Source organism: Mchenga conophoros, linkage group LG13 (genome assembly GCF_057382185.1).
Source record: "Mchenga conophoros isolate Kocher_MC1m ecotype Shallow Benthic linkage group LG13, M_conophoros_male_GT1.1, whole genome shotgun sequence".
Taxonomy (NCBI): domain Eukaryota; kingdom Metazoa; phylum Chordata; class Actinopteri; order Cichliformes; family Cichlidae; genus Mchenga; species Mchenga conophoros.
This window is the reverse complement of record NC_140538.1, coordinates 26434996-26454590: the sequence shown is the minus strand read 5'-3', so window position 1 is coordinate 26454590 and position 19595 is coordinate 26434996. Positions and strand designations below refer to the sequence as shown.

General features: G+C 40.1%; 1 protein-coding gene across 11 annotated transcripts in view; it reads right to left on the bottom strand.

Annotated features, from left to right (window-relative positions):
* Positions 1 to 12466: 12466 nt before the first annotated feature.
* The window catches only part of cpeb3 (cytoplasmic polyadenylation element binding protein 3), a 37394-nt gene continuing 30265 nt past the window's right edge, over positions 12467 to 19595 (bottom strand). For all 11 annotated transcript variants that reach the window (XM_085297546.1, XM_085297548.1, XM_085297551.1 and 8 more), the window contains 4 exons: positions 16859 to 16977; positions 15662 to 15776; positions 14979 to 15160; positions 12467 to 12823 (listed from right to left, as the gene is read on the bottom strand). In XM_085297546.1, the coding sequence (XP_085153672.1) occupies positions 12596 to 12823; positions 14979 to 15160; positions 15662 to 15776; positions 16859 to 16977 (644 nt within the window). In that variant the 3' untranslated portion in view covers positions 12467 to 12595. The remainder of the gene's footprint in view (positions 12824 to 14978; positions 15161 to 15661; positions 15777 to 16858; positions 16978 to 19595) is intronic.

The window sequence follows — 19595 nt, the reverse complement described above, 5'->3', positions numbered from 1 at the left end:
GTCATGTATTTTTCTTTGGACATCAATGGCCAGTAGATGGTGTGGTTGTACATCCAGGGAAAATAAAAACTAGAAGTGAATACATGTAACACATTTCCACATTGGTCTAATTTGAACCTAGGTAAATGCAAAATTTACCACTCCACAGGAAAGCATGGTTCAAATGGATCGGTGGGTAAATTTAATTTGTCTGATGCTAATTTGTAACTTTCTAAAGACATCTTGTACAAAAAGTGCTCAGAAAAGTGGGAATTTTATCAGAGGAAGGAGATTGTGCTATGTTTTGTTTCTTTTAAGCTAACGTTACAGTGTGTTTTTCATTCTCACAGCTTGACCTTTACATTTTCCAGTGTAATTTGTAAGTGGCCCACGAGCACAGACCTTTAAATGTTACTGCGGGGGCCAAAGAGCGTAATGAAAGTTAGTATTGACAGATTTTTATTTTTCATGTTTGGGGGGGTTGCAGCAACAAACTCAGAAGCGGTAGTAAGCAGTAGCAGCATTAGAGCTCCATGTTTTTGAGTCACAGTCATACTGCAAATAATCAAGACAACAGAGGTCCAAGTCAATAATCATCAAATCCTCACAGAGGTGGAACCAGTGCTCCAGTCGGGTAATAAAAACTTTAAAACTAAAAGTCATTAAAAGCAGTGGGATGTTTTTTGTGGGGGAAAGGAGCATATTCCTTCATGTGATAAGATCACAACATGAGACCTCCAGTGTTCGTCTACCCAGGGAGCGCCCATGAAACAGCAGGGACAATGCGGTACGTTATCCAGATCGACATGAAACGCGTATCCGTAGACAGGAATGTAGATGGTAGATGTATAGATATAAAATGGTTGGCATCATCAGAATCATGATCTTTTTCATTTGTACGCACACTTGATTAAACAGATATAAAATGTTGTCATTAGGGTTTTTTTTTTTAGTGCCAAAGAAACTGGCAGGGGGGGCAGTTAACTTAGAGGGGTTGTGAAAAGCATTAGTATAAACTGGTTTTAAAAAAAAAAGGCCAACCAGACCAATACAGACATTTCTCCAACCTTTCTCCTCCCAAAACATCCAAACAAACTCAGCATTAGCTCAGAGTAGGTTCATTAATCATAGTGACCTGATTGTTTGATTATTATTGTTACTATTATTTGATTCTGCTTTGGCTCATATTGCTGCCAGTGGACACCTAAGCATGCTGTGAAGACAAAGCTTTGACTGACACTGCAGACTGCACCTACTTTGGGATCACCCTATCCTGATAAACCTATTCACCCAGACAGCGGATGAAAAGGGTGGATGTTTTGTTGCAGGAACGTGGGGAAGGACAAAGACCAGCAGGCCTTCCTTTAACTGCAAGCAGTAGCAGCAGCTGAAAAGGCATTCTAGCATCACATGGGCCTGTGAGCCATTCATATACATATTCATATGGTTCAAGCAGCCCTTCCACCTAAAACAAAGTTACACCTTTTCAGACCAGGAGACTGGGTGCTTATCGGAGATCTCCAGAGAACCAGCTGGAATGAGAAATGGTGGAATGGCCCATTTCAGGTACTGCTGACAATCCAGACAGGAGTCAAAGTTGAAGGCTGTGCCACTTGGGTCCCTGTCAGCCATTGCAAGAGGATTACAGAACCACAGTAATAACCCAAAGGGTTAAAAAAAATTCCATATTGACGATGAAGAAGACAACAAGGGTGTACAATGTGCTCTCCCCTTTCAACCTACAGCTATGCTGGAACGAAAGAGTGAGGGGTGAAAGAGCGCCCTCCTCCAACAAGAGGATTTCTTATTACTGCTATATTTTGCATACAAATTTTATACTACAAGAGTGATTAGAAATAATTAAAAGGGTGGAAATATAGTAGAAAAATGTGTGTTTCACCTTATTAAACCTCAGTGTACTGTTGTTATTTAGCTGTAATAAACTAATTATAAACTGTGTTTATAATGATAAACACAAAGATTGTACCTACACTATAAAGGAGCCGTTATTATTTTGCCTGTTTGTCATTGCTGGTATGAACCCTGCTCTGGCTGGATTGATCCCTTTCAATAAATCTCAATAACTTTCTTTCAATACAGTATATCTCAGAAAATCAGTTTGGTTTTGATGCTCAATTTATTTTTCCACAACAGGAAACTGTTTGTGTTCTACACTTGACTCACAAAACTCAGAGAGATGGAACAAAAGGTAGAGCAGGCCACCTGCTAATTAGACGGTTGGTGGTTCAGTCCCCGTCTGCTTCAGTCTGCATGCCAAAGATCCTTGAGCAAGATACTAACTCCAAGTTGCTCTTTGATGGATGGATCCGTAGGACTATGAATGTGTGTGAATGATAGATAGAAAGCACTTACATAGAAAAAAGTGCCTGGGTGAATGAGGCAAGTTGTATAAAAAGCACTTTGAGTGCTCAGTTTTAGTCCATTTAGCTTTAACACACCCTTGTCGTGATTCCTGGTTCACTGACCCAGTATTTTGAGTTTTGTGAGTTCATGATTTACCTTGGGTTTATGAAGTTATTTATGTTCTTGCTCTTCAGTGTTTCATCCTTTCAGTATAATATTTTCCAGCACATCTCTGTAGTGTGCACTTCCAGTCTGATTTTGTCAGTGCCTTGTTTTTAGTTACATTTCTGTCATTTGCTGTGTATGTTATTTTCGTGTACTTAGTTTGGTTATAGTTCTTGTCTTGTTATGTTAGTGCACCACCTTCCCTCTGTCTCCCTCTCTTTCTCTGAACTGACAGATATGTGAAATTATCTGATACTTACCCTTCTTGATTCCTCCTCTTTAGCGCTAGCTAGATTCTCACGTACAGTGACTACAACTTTGTATAACTGCTATAAATTGTACTGCTGAACCTGAAGTAATGAGTCTGTTGTGAAAATGTAAGAAGCAGAAATTAGAGAAAACATTTGTTTAAAAATGTCGTGAGTAAGTGTAAAAAGTGTCAGTTTCTCTGTCCTGGATTATTCTGTTTTAATGGGATAACTGACAGTCATCCCAGCAAGAAGGCACAAGGCAAGCCATTTGCTGCCGCCTATAGGTTAGTTTTGCACATTTACACTTCACTCAATCACCTGTTAAACATCACATGAAGCTGTCACAAGATAAACTGACTGTAAAGCAAATTGATGACTGAAAGCTGTTGGGTGTTTACTTACTTTTCATCTTTTAAAAGTTCATTATGAGCCAAACAAACACAGTGAACACTCAAGCACATTGTTCTAGATTATTATTGTGTTAATCTGAATAACCTTCCAATAATTCACAATATAACGTCTCTTTTTTTCCTTTTATTTTTCTTTTTTCTTTTCTTTTCTTCTCCATTTTTTTCTTTTTCATAATATAACTTGAGCTGACCTCAAGAAGTATTAAATAAAGAATCCACTTTATTTTCTTTCTATGCATTTTGTAATGTAATATTTTTGCCAATTTATGGAAATGTCATGATGTGATGGACAGTGTTGGGCAAGTTACTTTGGAAAAGCAATTAGTTATAGTTACTTGTTACTTTTTAAAAAAAAAAAAAAAGTAGCACAACCTCACATGTCATATTGTATTAACACAAATGATCTAAAATCAGACAAAAAAAAAGTAACAACCACAAACATGTTTCATGAATCATTAACTTGAAATGCAACTATAAATTGTAAATTTTAAAAACCTATGCACAAGTTTTGTAAACAAGAAAGTTATTTGCAGCTATTTATCTACAGTGGGGCAAAAAAGTATTTAGTCAGCCACCGATTGTGCAAGTTCCCCCACTTAAAATGATGACAGAGGTCAGTAATTTGCACCAGAGGTACACTTCAACTGTGAGAGACAGAATGTGAAAAAAAAATCCATGAATTCACATGGTAGGATTAGTAAAGAGTTTATTCGTAAATCAGGGTGGAAAATAAGTATTTGGTCACCTCAAACAAGGAAAATCTCTGGCTCTCACAGACCTGTAACGTCTTCTGTAAGAAGCTTTTCTGTCCCCCACTCGTTACCTGTATGAATGGCACCTGTTTGAACTCATCATCTGTATAAAAGACACCTGTCCACAGCCTCAAACAGTCAGACTCCAAACTCCGCCATGGCCAAGACCAAAGAGCTTTCGAAGGACACCAGGAAAAGTATTGTAGACCTGCACCAGACTGGGAAGAGTGAATCTACAATAGGCAAGCAGCTTGGTGTGAAAAAATCAACTGTGGGAGCAATCATCAGAAAATGGAAGACATACAAGACCACTGATAATCTCCCTCGATCTGGGGCTCCACGCAAGATCTCATCCCGTGGGGTCAAAATGATCATGAGAACGGTGAGCAAAGATCCCAGAACCACACGGGGGGACCTGGTGAATGACCTGCAGAGAGCTGGGACCAAAGTAACAAAGGTCACCATCAGTAACACACTACAACGGCAGGGAATCAAATCCCGCAGTGCCAGACGTGTTCCGCTGCTGAAGCCAGTGCATGTCCAGGCCCGTCTGAAGTTTGCCAGAGAGCACATGGATGATACAGCAGAGGATTGGGAGAATGTCATGTGGTCAGATGAAACCAAAGTAGAACTTTTTGGTATAAACTCAACTCGTCGTGTTTGGAGGAAGAAGAATACTGAGTTGCATCCCAAGAACACCATACCTACTGTGAAGCATGGGGGTGGAAACATCATGCTATGGGGCTGTTTTTCTGCCAAGGGGACAGGACGACTGATCCGTGTTAAGGACAGAATGAATGGGGCCATGTATCGTGAGATTTTGAGCCAAAACCTCCTTCCATCAGTGAGAACTTTGAAGATGAAACGAGGCTGGGTCTTCCAACATGACAATGATCCAAAACACACCGCCCGGGCAACAAAGGAGTGGCTCCGTAAGAAGCATTTGAAAGTCCTGGAGTGGCCTAGCCAGTCTCCAGACCTCAACCCCATAGAAAATCTGTGGCGGGAGTTGAAAGTCCGTGTTGCTCGGCGACAGCCCCAAAACATCACTGGTCTCGAGAAGATCTGCATGGAGGAATGAGCCAAAATACCAGCTACTGTGTGTGCAAACCTGGTAAAGACCTATAGTAAACGTTTGACCTCTGTTATTGCCAACAAAGGTTATGTTACAAAGTATTGAGTTGTATTTCTGTTATTGACCAAATACTTATTTTCCACCCTGATTTACTAATAAATTCTTTACAAATCCTACCATGTGGATTCATGGATTTTTTTTTTTTCACATTCTGTCTCTCACAGTTGAAGTGTACCTCTGGTGCAAATTACTGACCTCTGTCATCATTTTAGGTGGGGGAACTTGCACAATCGGTGGCTGACTAAATACTTTTTTGCCCCACTGTAAAAATGCAGCCAAGTTTTGTTTTTGTTTTTTGTTTTTTTTAAATAACCATTTCCAGCTATTTACAGAACAATCAGGTGTTCTGCATCAAATAAGATGCCACGCAAATTATTTGTGCCAGTTTAAAAAATAATTTTTGTCCACTTTAAGACAGACGAGAACATCACAAGCCTGATAGCTGCAGGCCTGACAGCAGGTGTATCACTCCTGTTTTCCACCTGGAGACAGCATTGCAGTCTGCACGTCTTCAAGAAGAAGAAAGGCCTGAATCTACAGATCTATGAGCAAGATTTTCCTAACTGACTTCAAACGTTTGAGCTGTTTTTAATGATAGTGCATGGTTATTGATTACAGCAGATCATATAGGAGTATCAGGACACTGAAGAGACTGTTAAATAGATATGAGCAAAGGTGGAGTCTGTCATCCTTAAAATGCTCCTACGATAGGCAGCTGGCAGGATTGAATGACGCCTCTTTGGTGAAGTACAGATACAGGCTGTAAGCAACCATGAGCCACTGTGTGACAAACTAATAAACATGCATAATGTAGATTTGGTAAACACATAGGAGCCACTAATATGAGAAAATGAATGAGTTAGGGAGAGTTTGCTATCAGTCTCGGAACTGTTCAACTCAATTTTGTTTGCAGACAGAGCTAAAATGTTGCGACTTTGTTTAAAACTGGTGACAAAATTCTGATCAGATACAACCAGAGATGGGCAGTAACGCGTTACTTGTAACGTTAAAAGGTTATAAAACAAGTTTTAAAAAGAGACTTTTCCATTTGATTACATTTTGTATGGTGGATTATGCAGAAAAAGTAGAATTGGGCTGAAAGATCTATCGCTTTATCACCTATTCAGGTTGTAAATCGTGTTTTTAAAAAGTAACTAAGTAACTAAGTAATTAATTACTTTTGAAAATAAGTAATCAGTAAAGTAACGGGATTACTTTTTTAGGGAAGTAATCAGTAATTAGTTACTGATTACTTTTTTCAAGTAACTTGACCAACACTGGATACAACTACATACAACATACAACATACAATATACACCACTGCTCAAGTGTTTGGGTCAGGTTGAGCGGTCCTTGTTTTTAATTTTTTTTAAAAGATCACATTTGATTTCCTGTAAATTCACCATACTTTCTTTGGTTGTTTTGTTCTTACTTTCTCTTTTCCCTCACCCCAGTGTGTCCCCAACGATGTGGCATGTGGCTGACCCTCACTGGGTCTGGTTTATCCTGTTAAGAGGGACTTTTTCCACCCCACTGTGTCCACATGCTTGCTCATTATTTGATTGGTGGTGTTCTTTTATGTGTATACTTTGTGTATGGACTATACTTTTGTAAACATTTTAGAAAAGATAATTAAATGCAGTATGGACATTGGGTGTAGGCTGCAGGAATGTGGAAAGATAAGAAACATGTGACCAACCCATCATTACACATGATTCTAAATAACGGTTTTAATTATGTTGTACACAAACATAACTGAAATGTGATTCTGATGATAGTTAATCATGCTTGATTGCTCAATACTGATACAAATTTAGGTGTTTCTGACTGTAATCCACTTTCTGTACAGTAGGCAGACCTAAAACAACCTTTTAAGCATCATTGTGTTCATAAAAATGGGCGTCATACATAACAGTCCATCATTTTTGGAGTTATCGCTTTTAGAAATTTCTACATCAATGACATTGAGCCTTATTAAGGAAAGCTACCATACCTGTTTGACTCTTAAAAAGCTACAATGCTTAAACCGACACAGTGATGAGCTGTTATCGTGTTGGAGGACTACTTCCTGCACACAACTGCAGGAACTCAATACCTCAGGCCAAGAAAGCAGTTCATGAAAGTACTCGTGGCACTGTAATGTTTAATTTCTGCCGTTTATTGAGATAAAACGTAATCTCGATGTTGGTGAGCTTTAGACATGCAGCCTCTGCTAGCTCTGGACAACATAAAGGTTGCCATTTCTGAGCTTCCAGTCTTTTTTTGAGCTAAAGTTAACTTATCGTAACTGTAAGGAGGAAGATTAGGGCCAGTGAAGGAAATAAAGAACATTTATACAGTTCAGAGTTTTCTCATAATTGTGAATCTTTGAAATCTCAGAATCCTGAGAATTTAGTGAGAATGTTTAATATGAAGTCTGAGAATTCAGAATTTTTGAAGAAAAAAAGAAAGGGGAGAATTCTGACTTTTCTTAGAATTCTGCATTTTGAGAATTATGTTTTTGTTTTGTTTTTTTAGATTTCATGAATCCACATCCTTGGCGGAAAAATTCTGAATTCTCAGAATGCAAAATTCTGAAAAATCTTTTTTTTTTTAAATCTCAAAATTCTTACTTCTTACTTTTTCCTCTTTGTATTCTGGAAAAAAAGCAACTTTTTGATTCGCCCTACATAATGACTACAGCTTAAAGCAAACTGGCCCCCCAAAAAAACCTCTCACCTCAGACCACTAAAGCTCACCAAGCTACAATACTATCTCCTTAACAAATCTGTAAAGAACAAAATCGAACGAGATGCAGTTTTACAAATTCATTTCTGCAGCTATGTTCAATGCTTGGTTCAGCTAACAGCCTCCATGTTTATTGATGAATACAGCAGGAGAGACAGGAGTCAGTTTTTCTCAAATAAAATATTCAAACGTCAAACCGTTCTTTCCTTGAAGGCAGGAAAAAGGGTGAAAGTACAGATATATATAGAGCAGCCACATTAGGCCCATGCCTGCTATAAATGATTAATATTGTACAGGTCACACATGCTCCTTCCAATTTCTATATGTATCATACAGTGCAGCTACGTTTACATTCATACTTAAATACAGTCACACCGGTGTGCTCTGTGGGGACTGAACCACGTACAGCATGTGTCACTGGTGTTTTTAGAAGGATCTGCTGAGTAGAATAAAGTATGTGAGCTAATGAGTAGCAATTACTGGAACATAGCACTGAGTAGCAACAGCAGTAAACGGTCAGTGGTGTCACCCATCTTCCACAATTACATCACAACATACTACATGTATGCTCCATTCTGCCATTTTTATTTTATTGCCCATTCATCTGTTTACATTGCGAATCACTTAAACATCACCAACCACCAATCTGTTTCTTTGTGAGTAGGTTTTTTTTTTTTTCATCTTTAGATCATTTTCACACTAATGTAAGCAACATCAGCAAGTTATAACACATAAAGCTTAGCATTTCAAGAAACGAGACACTTTAGTAACAATATTACAAAGGGGTTTTTTCATAGCTTCCAAAAAAATGAAAAAGTGAACAAATGGGAAAAAAATAAACTTTTAAAGAATTAGCATAATAAAAATTAATTTATTCCAAGTAAAAATACAAAATAATATTAATGACATTGACCAGATATGAAAGTCTCCCCCAGAAATAACTATTAATGGTTGAGAAATAAGTCTGTAAAGAAAAAACATGAAATAAAAATGAAAATATGCAAATATGTTTAAATTCTTCTTTTGTTTTTTAGCAAAACTTTCTAAAAATAATGAAAATTTCTCAGTACAAAGGCTACATTACTACTGGAAGGTACTAGCAGGTAGAGTAGGTAAATACACAGTAGAAAATGATTTTTAGTGAATCACAATGCTTGCAATGAAAATAATTCTGCAGTAAAGATTTATGCCTCTTTTTTCTTGTTTTCTTCTTTTCTACAAACAGTACAAACAGTATTGCACATTACGACAAAGAATCAAGGTTGTTAGCCTTTAAAAAAAAGGGACTAATTCAAGTCTTGCTAGAATAGAAGGCCACCAGTCTATTGATGCACCTTGGGGGCTTCAGATCAAGTTACAGGTGAAAACACTTGTGTTTGTTTTGTGGTAAAAATAACATTCTTTTCACTCTACCTCCAGCCGTGACTCTCACAAGTCTTTCTCGTCGGGCTAACGAATCGGGGTTGCTCTTTTTTCCCTCTTTTTTTCTTACAAAAACAAAAAAGGGAGCACAAACGTTTAGGAAACATAAAAAACTTCTCTTAAAAAAATAACGAACAGAAGATCTCTTTCACAACTCTGGTCAGCATAGTAAATGATTGATTATAAATATACAAAAAGGTGGGAAATATGTGTCGTTTTCCTCTTTGAGCACCTTATATTCGATTTCCTTAAAGAGCTCTCCTCCCTCCGATGTTTCGACCAGTGGGGCGCTCACCCTCGCTGCCACTGTAATAAAGTAGACTCTCACTAACTACATATTATTAGTATAAAGCTCTAGCTCCTTCAGTTGTTGTCTTTTTCCAAAAAAATAAAATAATTAATTCTTAAAATAAAAGCAAACTTTAAAAAAAGCATGATAAGATTTAAAAAAGAAAAATCAACCATCTGTTAAATCATTTCTCTTGAAGAATTAAATTAATATATATTTCTCATCTGAATAAACTTACTTAGAAAATATCTTTTTCTCTCCTAATATATTTCAAAATTGAGGTATTGCAAAAGATCTTGTCAGTCAGAAAGCACACTTTATCTCTCTTTTTTTTTGTCTTTTAACAAAAAGAACAGCTGACTGTTGAAAACTGGTCAGATACAAAGAGTAGTGCATAACAAATAGCTATTATAGAGAAGGAACAAACATAGAAAACCTTTTTTTTTCTGGGTGGGGAAAGAAATGTCACAAAAAATACCCAGAATTCACTTTCATAGGGATGCTTATTATTACTCATGGTTAGCCTCAGTTAAGAAGAAAAAACGTATTGTTGCTTAGTTTCGATTTCTTGGTGAAAAAACAAACAAACACACAGTTTAACTGAGTAAAATGGAAAGAGAGGAGAGGGACTGCAGGGGCGCCAATCACAACTCACGGAATTAAGGAAAAGGGGAAGGGGTAACACGCGATAACTCGCAATGATGCAGGATCCCATTCAGATTGTCCACAAAACTGCTAAAACCAGTGTAATGTGGCCCAGCCTCCCAAAAAAAAAAAAAAAGCATACCCTCCCCGTCTTCAGCAGTCAATACTTAAAGTTTCTATGCATTGCATCCACCTACCCGCCCATTCCTGTTTAAACTGCACCATAACCTTTTGATAAAAACAAAAATATATATCTATATGTCCACCTTTTTTTTCTTTTTTTAAGCAGGTCCATTACTTCAAGCTTTGCAGGAAAATAAAAATCTGGATAAATGTGGTAATCCCAGTTTGCACATCTGCATGTTCCGGCAACGCTCCTCCTTCCCACCCATCCCTACCCCTTCCCATTTAGCGAGAGCATGTGCAGGGCTCAGTTTATCAAGTGTCCAGTAGCTTCAGTGTTAAGTTTGACTCCTCGCCCCTAAACGCCTCTCTCTTTTTTTTTTTTTTCCTCATCCGATCTGCTGCGCCCACGTACCGTCCAGTTTCCTCATCCCGTGTGTCAGGTGGTCTCTGTTAAACAAAGTCGAACACGTGAGCTCTTTGGTTGCACTCTGGGACGTAAACGTGCGCTTTTTCTCAATGGTGGAAAAATAAAAGGATAATTTCAACTCAGTTCTCAGTCTAAGCTCACATTGGTTGCGTCTCCTCGGACCCAGTTAATGTGCATTTTAAAAAAAAAAAAAGATCGACAGCCGTCCGAGTACACATGTGAGAGACTTCTGTGTGTACTGGTGCAAGAGTGTGTGTGTGTGTACGTGTGTGCAAGTAGGTGTGTGTACAAGAGAACATATATACGTGTGCATACACTAGTTATGACATTTCACAGGACTTCTATGTCGGACACTGACGACAGTTAAAGCGAATCACAGTTCTAGGCATACTCAGACCTAACTACGTACTGTATAAAAAATTGCACAATTCTATCAACAATCACTGCAAAAAAGGGAAAAAAGTACTTCACCTATCAGACAGTTTTTTTGTTTTAATGGTAATCCTACATTTTTTTTTTTGGGATTTGTGATTATTAAGGTTTTGTCTTTATCATATTATCTGGATGCCTGTTTGTGCAGGAACCCTCTGGTTCCTCTGACCAGCTTTTCCCTGTATCTGTCCAGTTTGGTGTGAGTCAAACCTACGTCTGTAGTGTGCTGTGCAAACATGGGCAGAATCGAATAGACGTGATATTGAAAAAGTCTATTGCATGCAGCAACCTGATTGAAATAAACATGCAGTTAGGGGGCGACCCTCCCCATCCCCCCCCCGCCCGGTCCCCACACACGCACACACAAGCACACACACACACACACACACACACACACACAAAAGTTAGCCGTCTCTGCCTGGGGGCGCCCCCTCCCCCTGCCACGGCTCTCATTTAATTTAGGAGGAAAAAAAAAGAAAACGTAAAAAAACCCACCAGGTGCTTCTCTCTACATCTGCTGTTATTTTACACCCTAGCCTGAATAAAGTTATGGTATCTGTTTATACCATGGATTTAGCAGCAAAGCTATTGCAGCATTACATTTACATAACACTAAAAAATAATGTTATTATCAAAAATAAAGACCTAGAAAGCAAACTGATCTGATTGCGCATATGAGGTATTAATATTTTCAGAGTCAAAATGGAGAGCGAATATAGCCGTGTTATTTTTTCTCTTTTTAACTCCACACTACTGGATAGCTGTTGAATCTTGCTACATCTTATGTCACCTATTTTGCTCCTCAGTATGCATTAATTTCATTTGCCTTTGGTAGTTCTTTTTTCTTCTTAAATCAGGGGCAATATAACTACAGGTTTTGAAAATAAGTGCATGCTCCTTTTACGTAAAATTTAAATTATCTATAGATGTATAGATAGGTACAAAACAAAATATATATATTTATATATATTTATATATGTATATTTTAAATATTTGCATGGTCCCACCTCTGTCTTAGTAAAGGGGAGGGAGGTCCAACAGGACGTACCGCACCACCTAGTCAACAGAACAGGGAACTAAAAGTAGCCAGGGGCCTAACATACCATCCTGTGTGCGTGTGTGTTTGTGTGTGTGTTTAGTAAGATTTTGTGCCAAAGTGCAAATTCTAAGCTCATGGATTTTCGCATTTCAATTCCCCCACAAAGCTTCATCGTCGGGGGGAACACTAGACGATGAGTTCAGAGCTGTGTGCTGTGAAGAAAGTCCCATGTGTTTGATGGTATCACTTCTGCCTTTTTTTTATCATGAGGTGTTTGTGGGATGCAGGGTGGATGGATGGGGCTTTGGGGAGGAGGGTTCCAGCGCTGTCCCAGGCTGCAGGAGGATTTTTTGGGGGCAGGTTGGCGTGGGTTCACTGGGGAGGAGGGGCGGGGGGTTAGGCAGGGCTGGCTCTTGGACTCAACCAACTCCCTCAGCTCCAGCGGAAGGACACGTGTCGAGGGCGGTCGCCCCCTTCCTTCACCAGTGGCTTGTGAAACTCTCGGCCGGCTCGTGAGTGGATGCTGGCCCAGCAGTACTCGCAGTAGTACTGCAGGCAGGTGACGTTGGCACAGAAGAAGGGGGCGAACTTGCCCCCACAGCGTGCCCCCTGGCACTCGTCGCACATCTGGTCGTCCAAGACGTACGGCTTGACCTCCACCTGGCAAAAAAAAAAAAAAAAAATCTAAACAAAACCGCATTTTAGGTTATCATATCCAAAAAACACAGATTGAAGTGGCGTACGCTCAGATTCATAAAAAATTCACTTCCTGTTCAAGTAAACAGTCTTTGAAACAAAGGGCTCAGTAATACTGTATTCACGGCGACTGCTGCCATAATCTGTCAGCCTCAACAATGTTTTAAAGAAAAAGAAACCAGCTAATGCAATCGTGTTCACTGTGAATGAGAACAGATATTTTTAGATATGAAATGACAGACAAATCAAGGAAACCTGATAAAACAGATCAGCTGCAGCTGCCTCCCCGTCAACGAGCAACGAGAAACGGAAGCCCGGTTCAGTGAAACTACCATGTCCTCTGGGTGTCATTGCATGATAATCAAAAAATAGGGCTGCTATGAGTCACTGATGGATTTTAAGCAATCAATAAATAACTCCAGGCTACATCCACGATCCTTTCCACAGGTGTGGGGTCAAACAATTGGTACAGATCTACCGTTGCCATTAAACAGTCTGCATCGATTCCCAGTATAAAAGATGGGTGTATCCATCATGGCATCTCCCACTGGTTCATGAAACCACATGAGACTAATGAAAGGTGGATCAGTTAATTAATGTCGTGTTTTATTCAGTGATTCAGTAAAAGTAGTGATTGAGCCCATAAAGTCAGGAAAATGTTTACCAAGGTAACAGAGCAAAGATTCAAGGGCCATTTTAGCATGGACTGCTGTACTATCAGGTCTTTTTGCAACCAAAGAAGGCGCCCTCTACTGGCCATTAAAAATAAAGTATGCGAGCTGCAGGTTTTTTTTCCCCATTTCCTCCAGTTTTTTGTTGTTGTTGTGTATATATGTGATTTGCACAGTAACTGTGCTAGAATAACAGCTGGTTTTCTCCAGATGTGTTGCCCATTTAAGTCATAGTCCAGAACCCCCGTTCATTGTGATCCGTTTGACAATTTCTAAAATAAAACAGGACAGGTATCCACCCATCCACCAATATAATGAAGCCAGGAGACAAGAAATGAGAGCTCAGTCACCATGGAGACGCCTCAGCATACAAGCAGGCAGAGGTGGATGTTAACCTTGTTATAGTGTGGCCACAAAATGAAAGGTTATCAAATCCTTCAGCAGTGGGAGACTGTGCTTAGCCAAACTCTGCAGCAGCTACAGTGCTGAGAGCAACGAGCTCACGGAAGACAAAAAAGCAAGAAAGCCAGAAAGAAACGGCCAAGCTGCCAGGCCATTAAACACCAATTTCATCTCGGTGGACACAGAGCTGACCAGAGGTAATTAGCTCACATGTGCTATCATCAAGAGCCATTTACAGTTAAGTGAGTCACAGACAATGAAGGCGAGAAGAAGGACGAAGAGAAAATGGCACCAGCTGGCATCCTAGTTTCTCACCACAACTGAACATGAATTTCAAGAATGCGCTCCACTGTCTGTGGTCTGCAGTGAATATAAATCCTTTCAAAACTCTTAATTCTTTCAACTTGAATCCTTTTGTTGCAGCCTAATGCCTAAAACAACAAAACAAATGTAAGATGGACATCTATTTACCGCATAAAAGGAAGTTCAAAGACATGAAAATAAATATTTTGTTGTGTGAATGTTTTTGATGCTGTAAAGTGGTGTTTTCGGCAAACAGTCCAAGTCATAATAAAGACACCATAAACCCCCGACTGAAGATAGATGGTGATAGCTGAGGTGGGTTGGACAGCCCCGCCCTGCAGAGGCTCAGCTTCCTGGCTGACAACCAGTCTCCCTCGGTCACGATCTGTCCCGCTGCAATTGGCCGGCGTGCCTAAAATAACCACCCAGCAGCACAGCTCCAGTGAATATACATGTATAGGGAACTACTATAATTAAACCATCCCTATGTGTCGGGACTCAGCCAAAGGCCATAGTCATTACACATCCAGGCATGGCCTTTCGTTATTGTAGGCTATGTTGGGTAGCTGGCTGAAATCCCTGCTATAATGAAAACTCTGATACATGGAGGACTCAAGCAGAGTTCAGCTCCACAGCTCGCCATAGGAATGACTGTGAAAACCTCACTTGTGGTCGAGACGCTGCTCTCTTTCAGAAGAGGGATCGCTGTGAACGAAGCTCACGAAGCTCACAAACTCACTCACCCTTTTGTCGATGTCATTGTGCTGCAGCTGAACGAAGCGAGCGCTGATGGCAGCGATGTAGCTCTGCTGATTGGAGAAGGCCACGCGGCCGGCTCCCTTTGGGTATTTGAGCTCTGGGTCCGTGTCGATGCCAGCATAGCAAACACCTCCGTACAGCCTGTCCATGATCATAGCCAGCTCCACTGCGGAGAAAGGAAGGGAAGAGAGGTGGGGGTGGGGAGAGAGATGATTAGTGCCACAAACTCCTCTCGGGAGTTTCTGTGAGTTTGCAAGTTCTGAGTTTAGTTTGTTCTTCAAATTGAAAGCCTTCAGTTACGCTTGAAAAAGCAAAAGAAGTGTCCGACATAAAAATCTGCCCTGCTACACTACGCATCAGAGCAGCAGTCTCAACTCAAACTGCTGGTGTAATTAGCAGGGGGTCACATTGCAGACAAGCCAGCAATGTTTAGCCCAAGAAAAGAAAGACTGAGCCTTCCATTACACCATGAATTCTTAACGTGATGACCACTTGGCCTCCGTCCTGGAAACCCAAGTAGAGGATTGTTTTCTCACAGGAAGAACTTTCATTATAGCCTCCAGCCTCTGAGCTCCATGCCAGCCAATGTTATAAAGGCAATTTAGAGGCTCTGGGAGCTTGCTGGGGAAAAAAAAAAGATGTCCTCTCATTCATATTTCTGACTTACCTGCACGCAGGGGCCGTGGCACCCCCCCAACAAAGATGGTCTTGCGGGGATCCAGAGGCTGGGAGCCATCCATGACAAAGTCACTGTCGCTCAGGTTCCAGGGACGGATCTGGACCTTTGTGTAAAAGAAAAATGAAATGTTCCCACTTAGAAGTCATTGTGTGGTAAGCTGGTTGTGCATTTGGTTTTAACTAGATAGCAGTGTGGTATCAATCAATTATGTTAACTATACATTAGTTTAATCCAGAGTAAATTAGAAAGATAGTAGCCCACAATCTTCTACAAATCAATGGTCCACAGACATTGTCTGAACAACACACCACACAGTTTATCTCAATACAAGTAAACTATATCTACATATATCTCCATCTCTCTCTCTCATATATATGTAGATGTAGATGTATAGATGGATAGATGGATAGATATATATCTCTATCTTAATGTTACACAACTTATATGATTTCCATATAGAATGTACACAACTTAATGTTAGAAGCCTTAGAGTCTGTGCTAAAATAAGAAGGTTAACCAGCTAAACTTAAAAACATAAACATGCTGGAATTGGCACTGAGAGCCAGACAGCATGCTAATTTTAGCAGTTGGCTCAAAGCACTACTGTTAACCTCACAGGCCACTAGCATGGCACTTGAATTTTTTTTTGGTGATCAACTGGACCCAGCACCAAATTTGGATTCAGGAGACAAACACCCTCTCTACTTTTAAGGTTGTGCTGAAATTTTATAAATATTAAAAAAAAAGAAAAAAAAAGAAAAAAGAGGGCTGCATCAGGTGACCCTGAACATTCCCTTAGTTATTTATTCTTTTCACTCTCTGAATTTGAATAAAAGACAGTGTGTCTTTTATTCTGTAAAGGGAGTTTTTCCTTGCCACTGTCACCAAGAGCTTTCTAACAGGGTCTAAGGCATCATTTGATTGTTCAGGCTTTTTGTATATTTTAGAGTCTTTACCTTACAATATAAAGCACCGTTACACACTTGTTCTTGTGATTTGGCACTATATGAATAAAACAGAATCAACTTTTTTTTTAAGAACCGTGGGCATACTGTCTGGGCAATTTAAATAAGTGAACTCTCATTAATTCAAGAAAACACATGTACCCCAAGAAAATATGGAGGGAAATGTGGTAGCCATGTCAAAGTATGTTGCACCATTTCAAGAACTTTGTCTTAAACTTACTGGTTTGTCTTTGATTGTGGGACTGGATACACACAGGTAGAGTTTTCCATCTTCCTCAATGCAGGCATCAATCAGGGCCTGAACAGAAGATTCTTCCTGGAAAAGCAGGAAGGCATAGCCTAAAAAGGAAAAACAAAAACAGGGATTTTACAGTAAAGAGAGAAAAAAAGAGTTTCCACAGAAACTACATTTCCTGTGTTTAATAGTCACAACCTTGTGGCCATGACACTTTAAAGTCTGTCTTCAAGGCAAGAATTCATGGATATCAGACTTTATTTTTTAAATACAGTGTCACAATCCCATGACTAAGCCCCACACTGTTTTCCTTTGAACTATTCATAGATTCAGACAAGCAGGGCTCCAAGTGCACAGATGACCTTGCAGCCTGTTCTTCCATACTCATCAGCCTTGCATTCATATACGAGACATTCAGATGTTCCAGGCACCTTGCCGCCTGCACAGCCTCAGATTAAATGGCACGGAGTGCTTCACTCCTAAAGGAACCATGCAAAATTGATCAGCCTAACGCACTGCAGATCTTCCAGAGTCAGGTAGAGAGAGTTTGGTGATGTCTTTGAGAGGCAGAAAGAAAGAATGAGCAATTCAGACAGTCACTCTGTACTACTGAATTATTTAGCACGGAGAGCAGAGACCTCATCCAAGGTCAGAGCTATTAAGCCACTTCAGGCACCCAATTCAATAGGGTACATCCATCACGCGGTGCTACGGGGATAACGAGCAACAAAGATCTGATTTATAGGCTGAGCATCATGAGCGCCATATATTGAGAAAAGACAAAAAAAGAAAACTTTTTTGACAGATGGATAATGAATACAGGATGCATGTCTGAAACTGATAAAGGTAAATATCCAGTGCAGCACATCAGTCAAAAAAAGGCAGGAGATAATGCCACACAGTCACCTCTGAATAACACTAACCTATTCATTTATTGCTCTATTTATGCCAGAAAGGACCCGGCAACACCTGTGGCACCCATGAGTCAGAGGATTACGAGCTGCTGTCTGAGGAGTTTGAGTGGGTTTCTACCGGAGGACACTCCGACTCCAGTCACTTCACCTATTGCGTATCTCTAAAGGCCATTTGTTCCAGTGAGAACCCAATTATCTTTGACATCGTATCACCCTAACAAATGCAAAACCCAGTGACACACACTGACATGGACAAATGCACGAGTGGCAATGCGACTTTGATGTTTTAACATTTCTGAGTAGAGTTGCTACAGTTTAGATAAGCAGAAACTGGAGGAGCAAAAAAAAAAAAAAAAGGTCTGACTCAGCAGACCCCGTGGTGTGTAGATGCATCTGCGTGCATGTATTAGGGAAGGGGGGATAAAAGCAATGCAAGAAAGAAAACTGCCGCCAGTCTCAAAGGTAAGCTGAAAAAAAAAGCAGGTGCGTAAGCAGATGCGGGTTTGTCCTTAGGAGAAAGGGTTTTTGTCCGACTGCGACTGAACGTGAGGCATGTGCCCTGATGCATGTGACGCGTCTCGCCATCGCAGTGATGTGGCACTGCTCTCCCTCTAGCAGTGGTGACTACTGCATCTTCCTGACATCGGCATCTACAGCAGCAGAAAACACTGCAGCAGATTTCCATGCAGTGTATGAAGCTTCAGGATTGTGATCTGATGACTCTGAAGAGCGAGAAAACTGCGACTGCGCAGAAAATACTGAAAAGAACCCAAAAGCAGCATTTTTGCAGAAGCCACCAAACACAAAACTGTGTTGGAACTTAAACTGGTCAGTAGATGGGAAGAAAAGTAGTCCTTCCCTGAACGCCACACTCAGGATCTGCAATACAGCATGTCTACCACTTTCGTGGTGAAAACCTGAGTGTGTTTAAGAATTCACCTCGTACTTTGTAGAGCTACCTTTTGAAGCAGTTAGACTTGCAAGGTTCTCCGGGCACGTCTCTTTCAGTTTAAAACATCTGGCAACTGGGATTTTCGCCGGTTCTCCAAGGTGAAACTGCTCCGGCTCTTTCAAGTCAGATGAGTCGTACTGGTGTAAAGCAGCATCTTCAAGTAATGCCACAGATTCTCAATTGCACTAAAGTTTGAGCTTTACCTTTAAACCACTCCAATGTGGGATTAGAGTTGTGTTTAAGGCCATTGTCCTGCTGATAACAGACACTCTTGGCCTTTCTGGCAGACTGAAACTGAAAAGTTATGCTTTATTGGGGATTTATGAATCAGTGGCTACAACGTAACGTCAGACCCACCTGAAACCCTACGCTATGATCTACAGCTATTTGATGTGCACCTCCCCACACGAGTCTAAATCAGCTCTTAGTTTTGTCTGATCAGCAAACTTTTTTGGAAAATCTGCCACTTACCCTTTCCAACTCCAAATGTTTTTTACGTACTGGCAACCTTTCCATATAGATCCACTCCATGAAATGGACAGTTTAATGCTGATCTATGGACCGATACTCCCATCTCCACTGTGGAACTTTGCCACTATATCAGTATTACCTTTCGTATCCACATTAAATCTCTGAGATATGGGTGAGATATTCTTTCCATGTTCTTTTAATAAAAGAGTCATTTGGCGCCGGTTTATACTACTAATCCACGTGACCTCTGAAGTTAACTTGTTGGCATTGCATCTTATTTAGGGATTTACAAAGTAAATCAGATGAATCCATTAAGATTTATTTGTTCAATTCCAGGTTCATTTCACTTTGAAATTCATCACTAAATGATGGTAGGTGGGGGGGA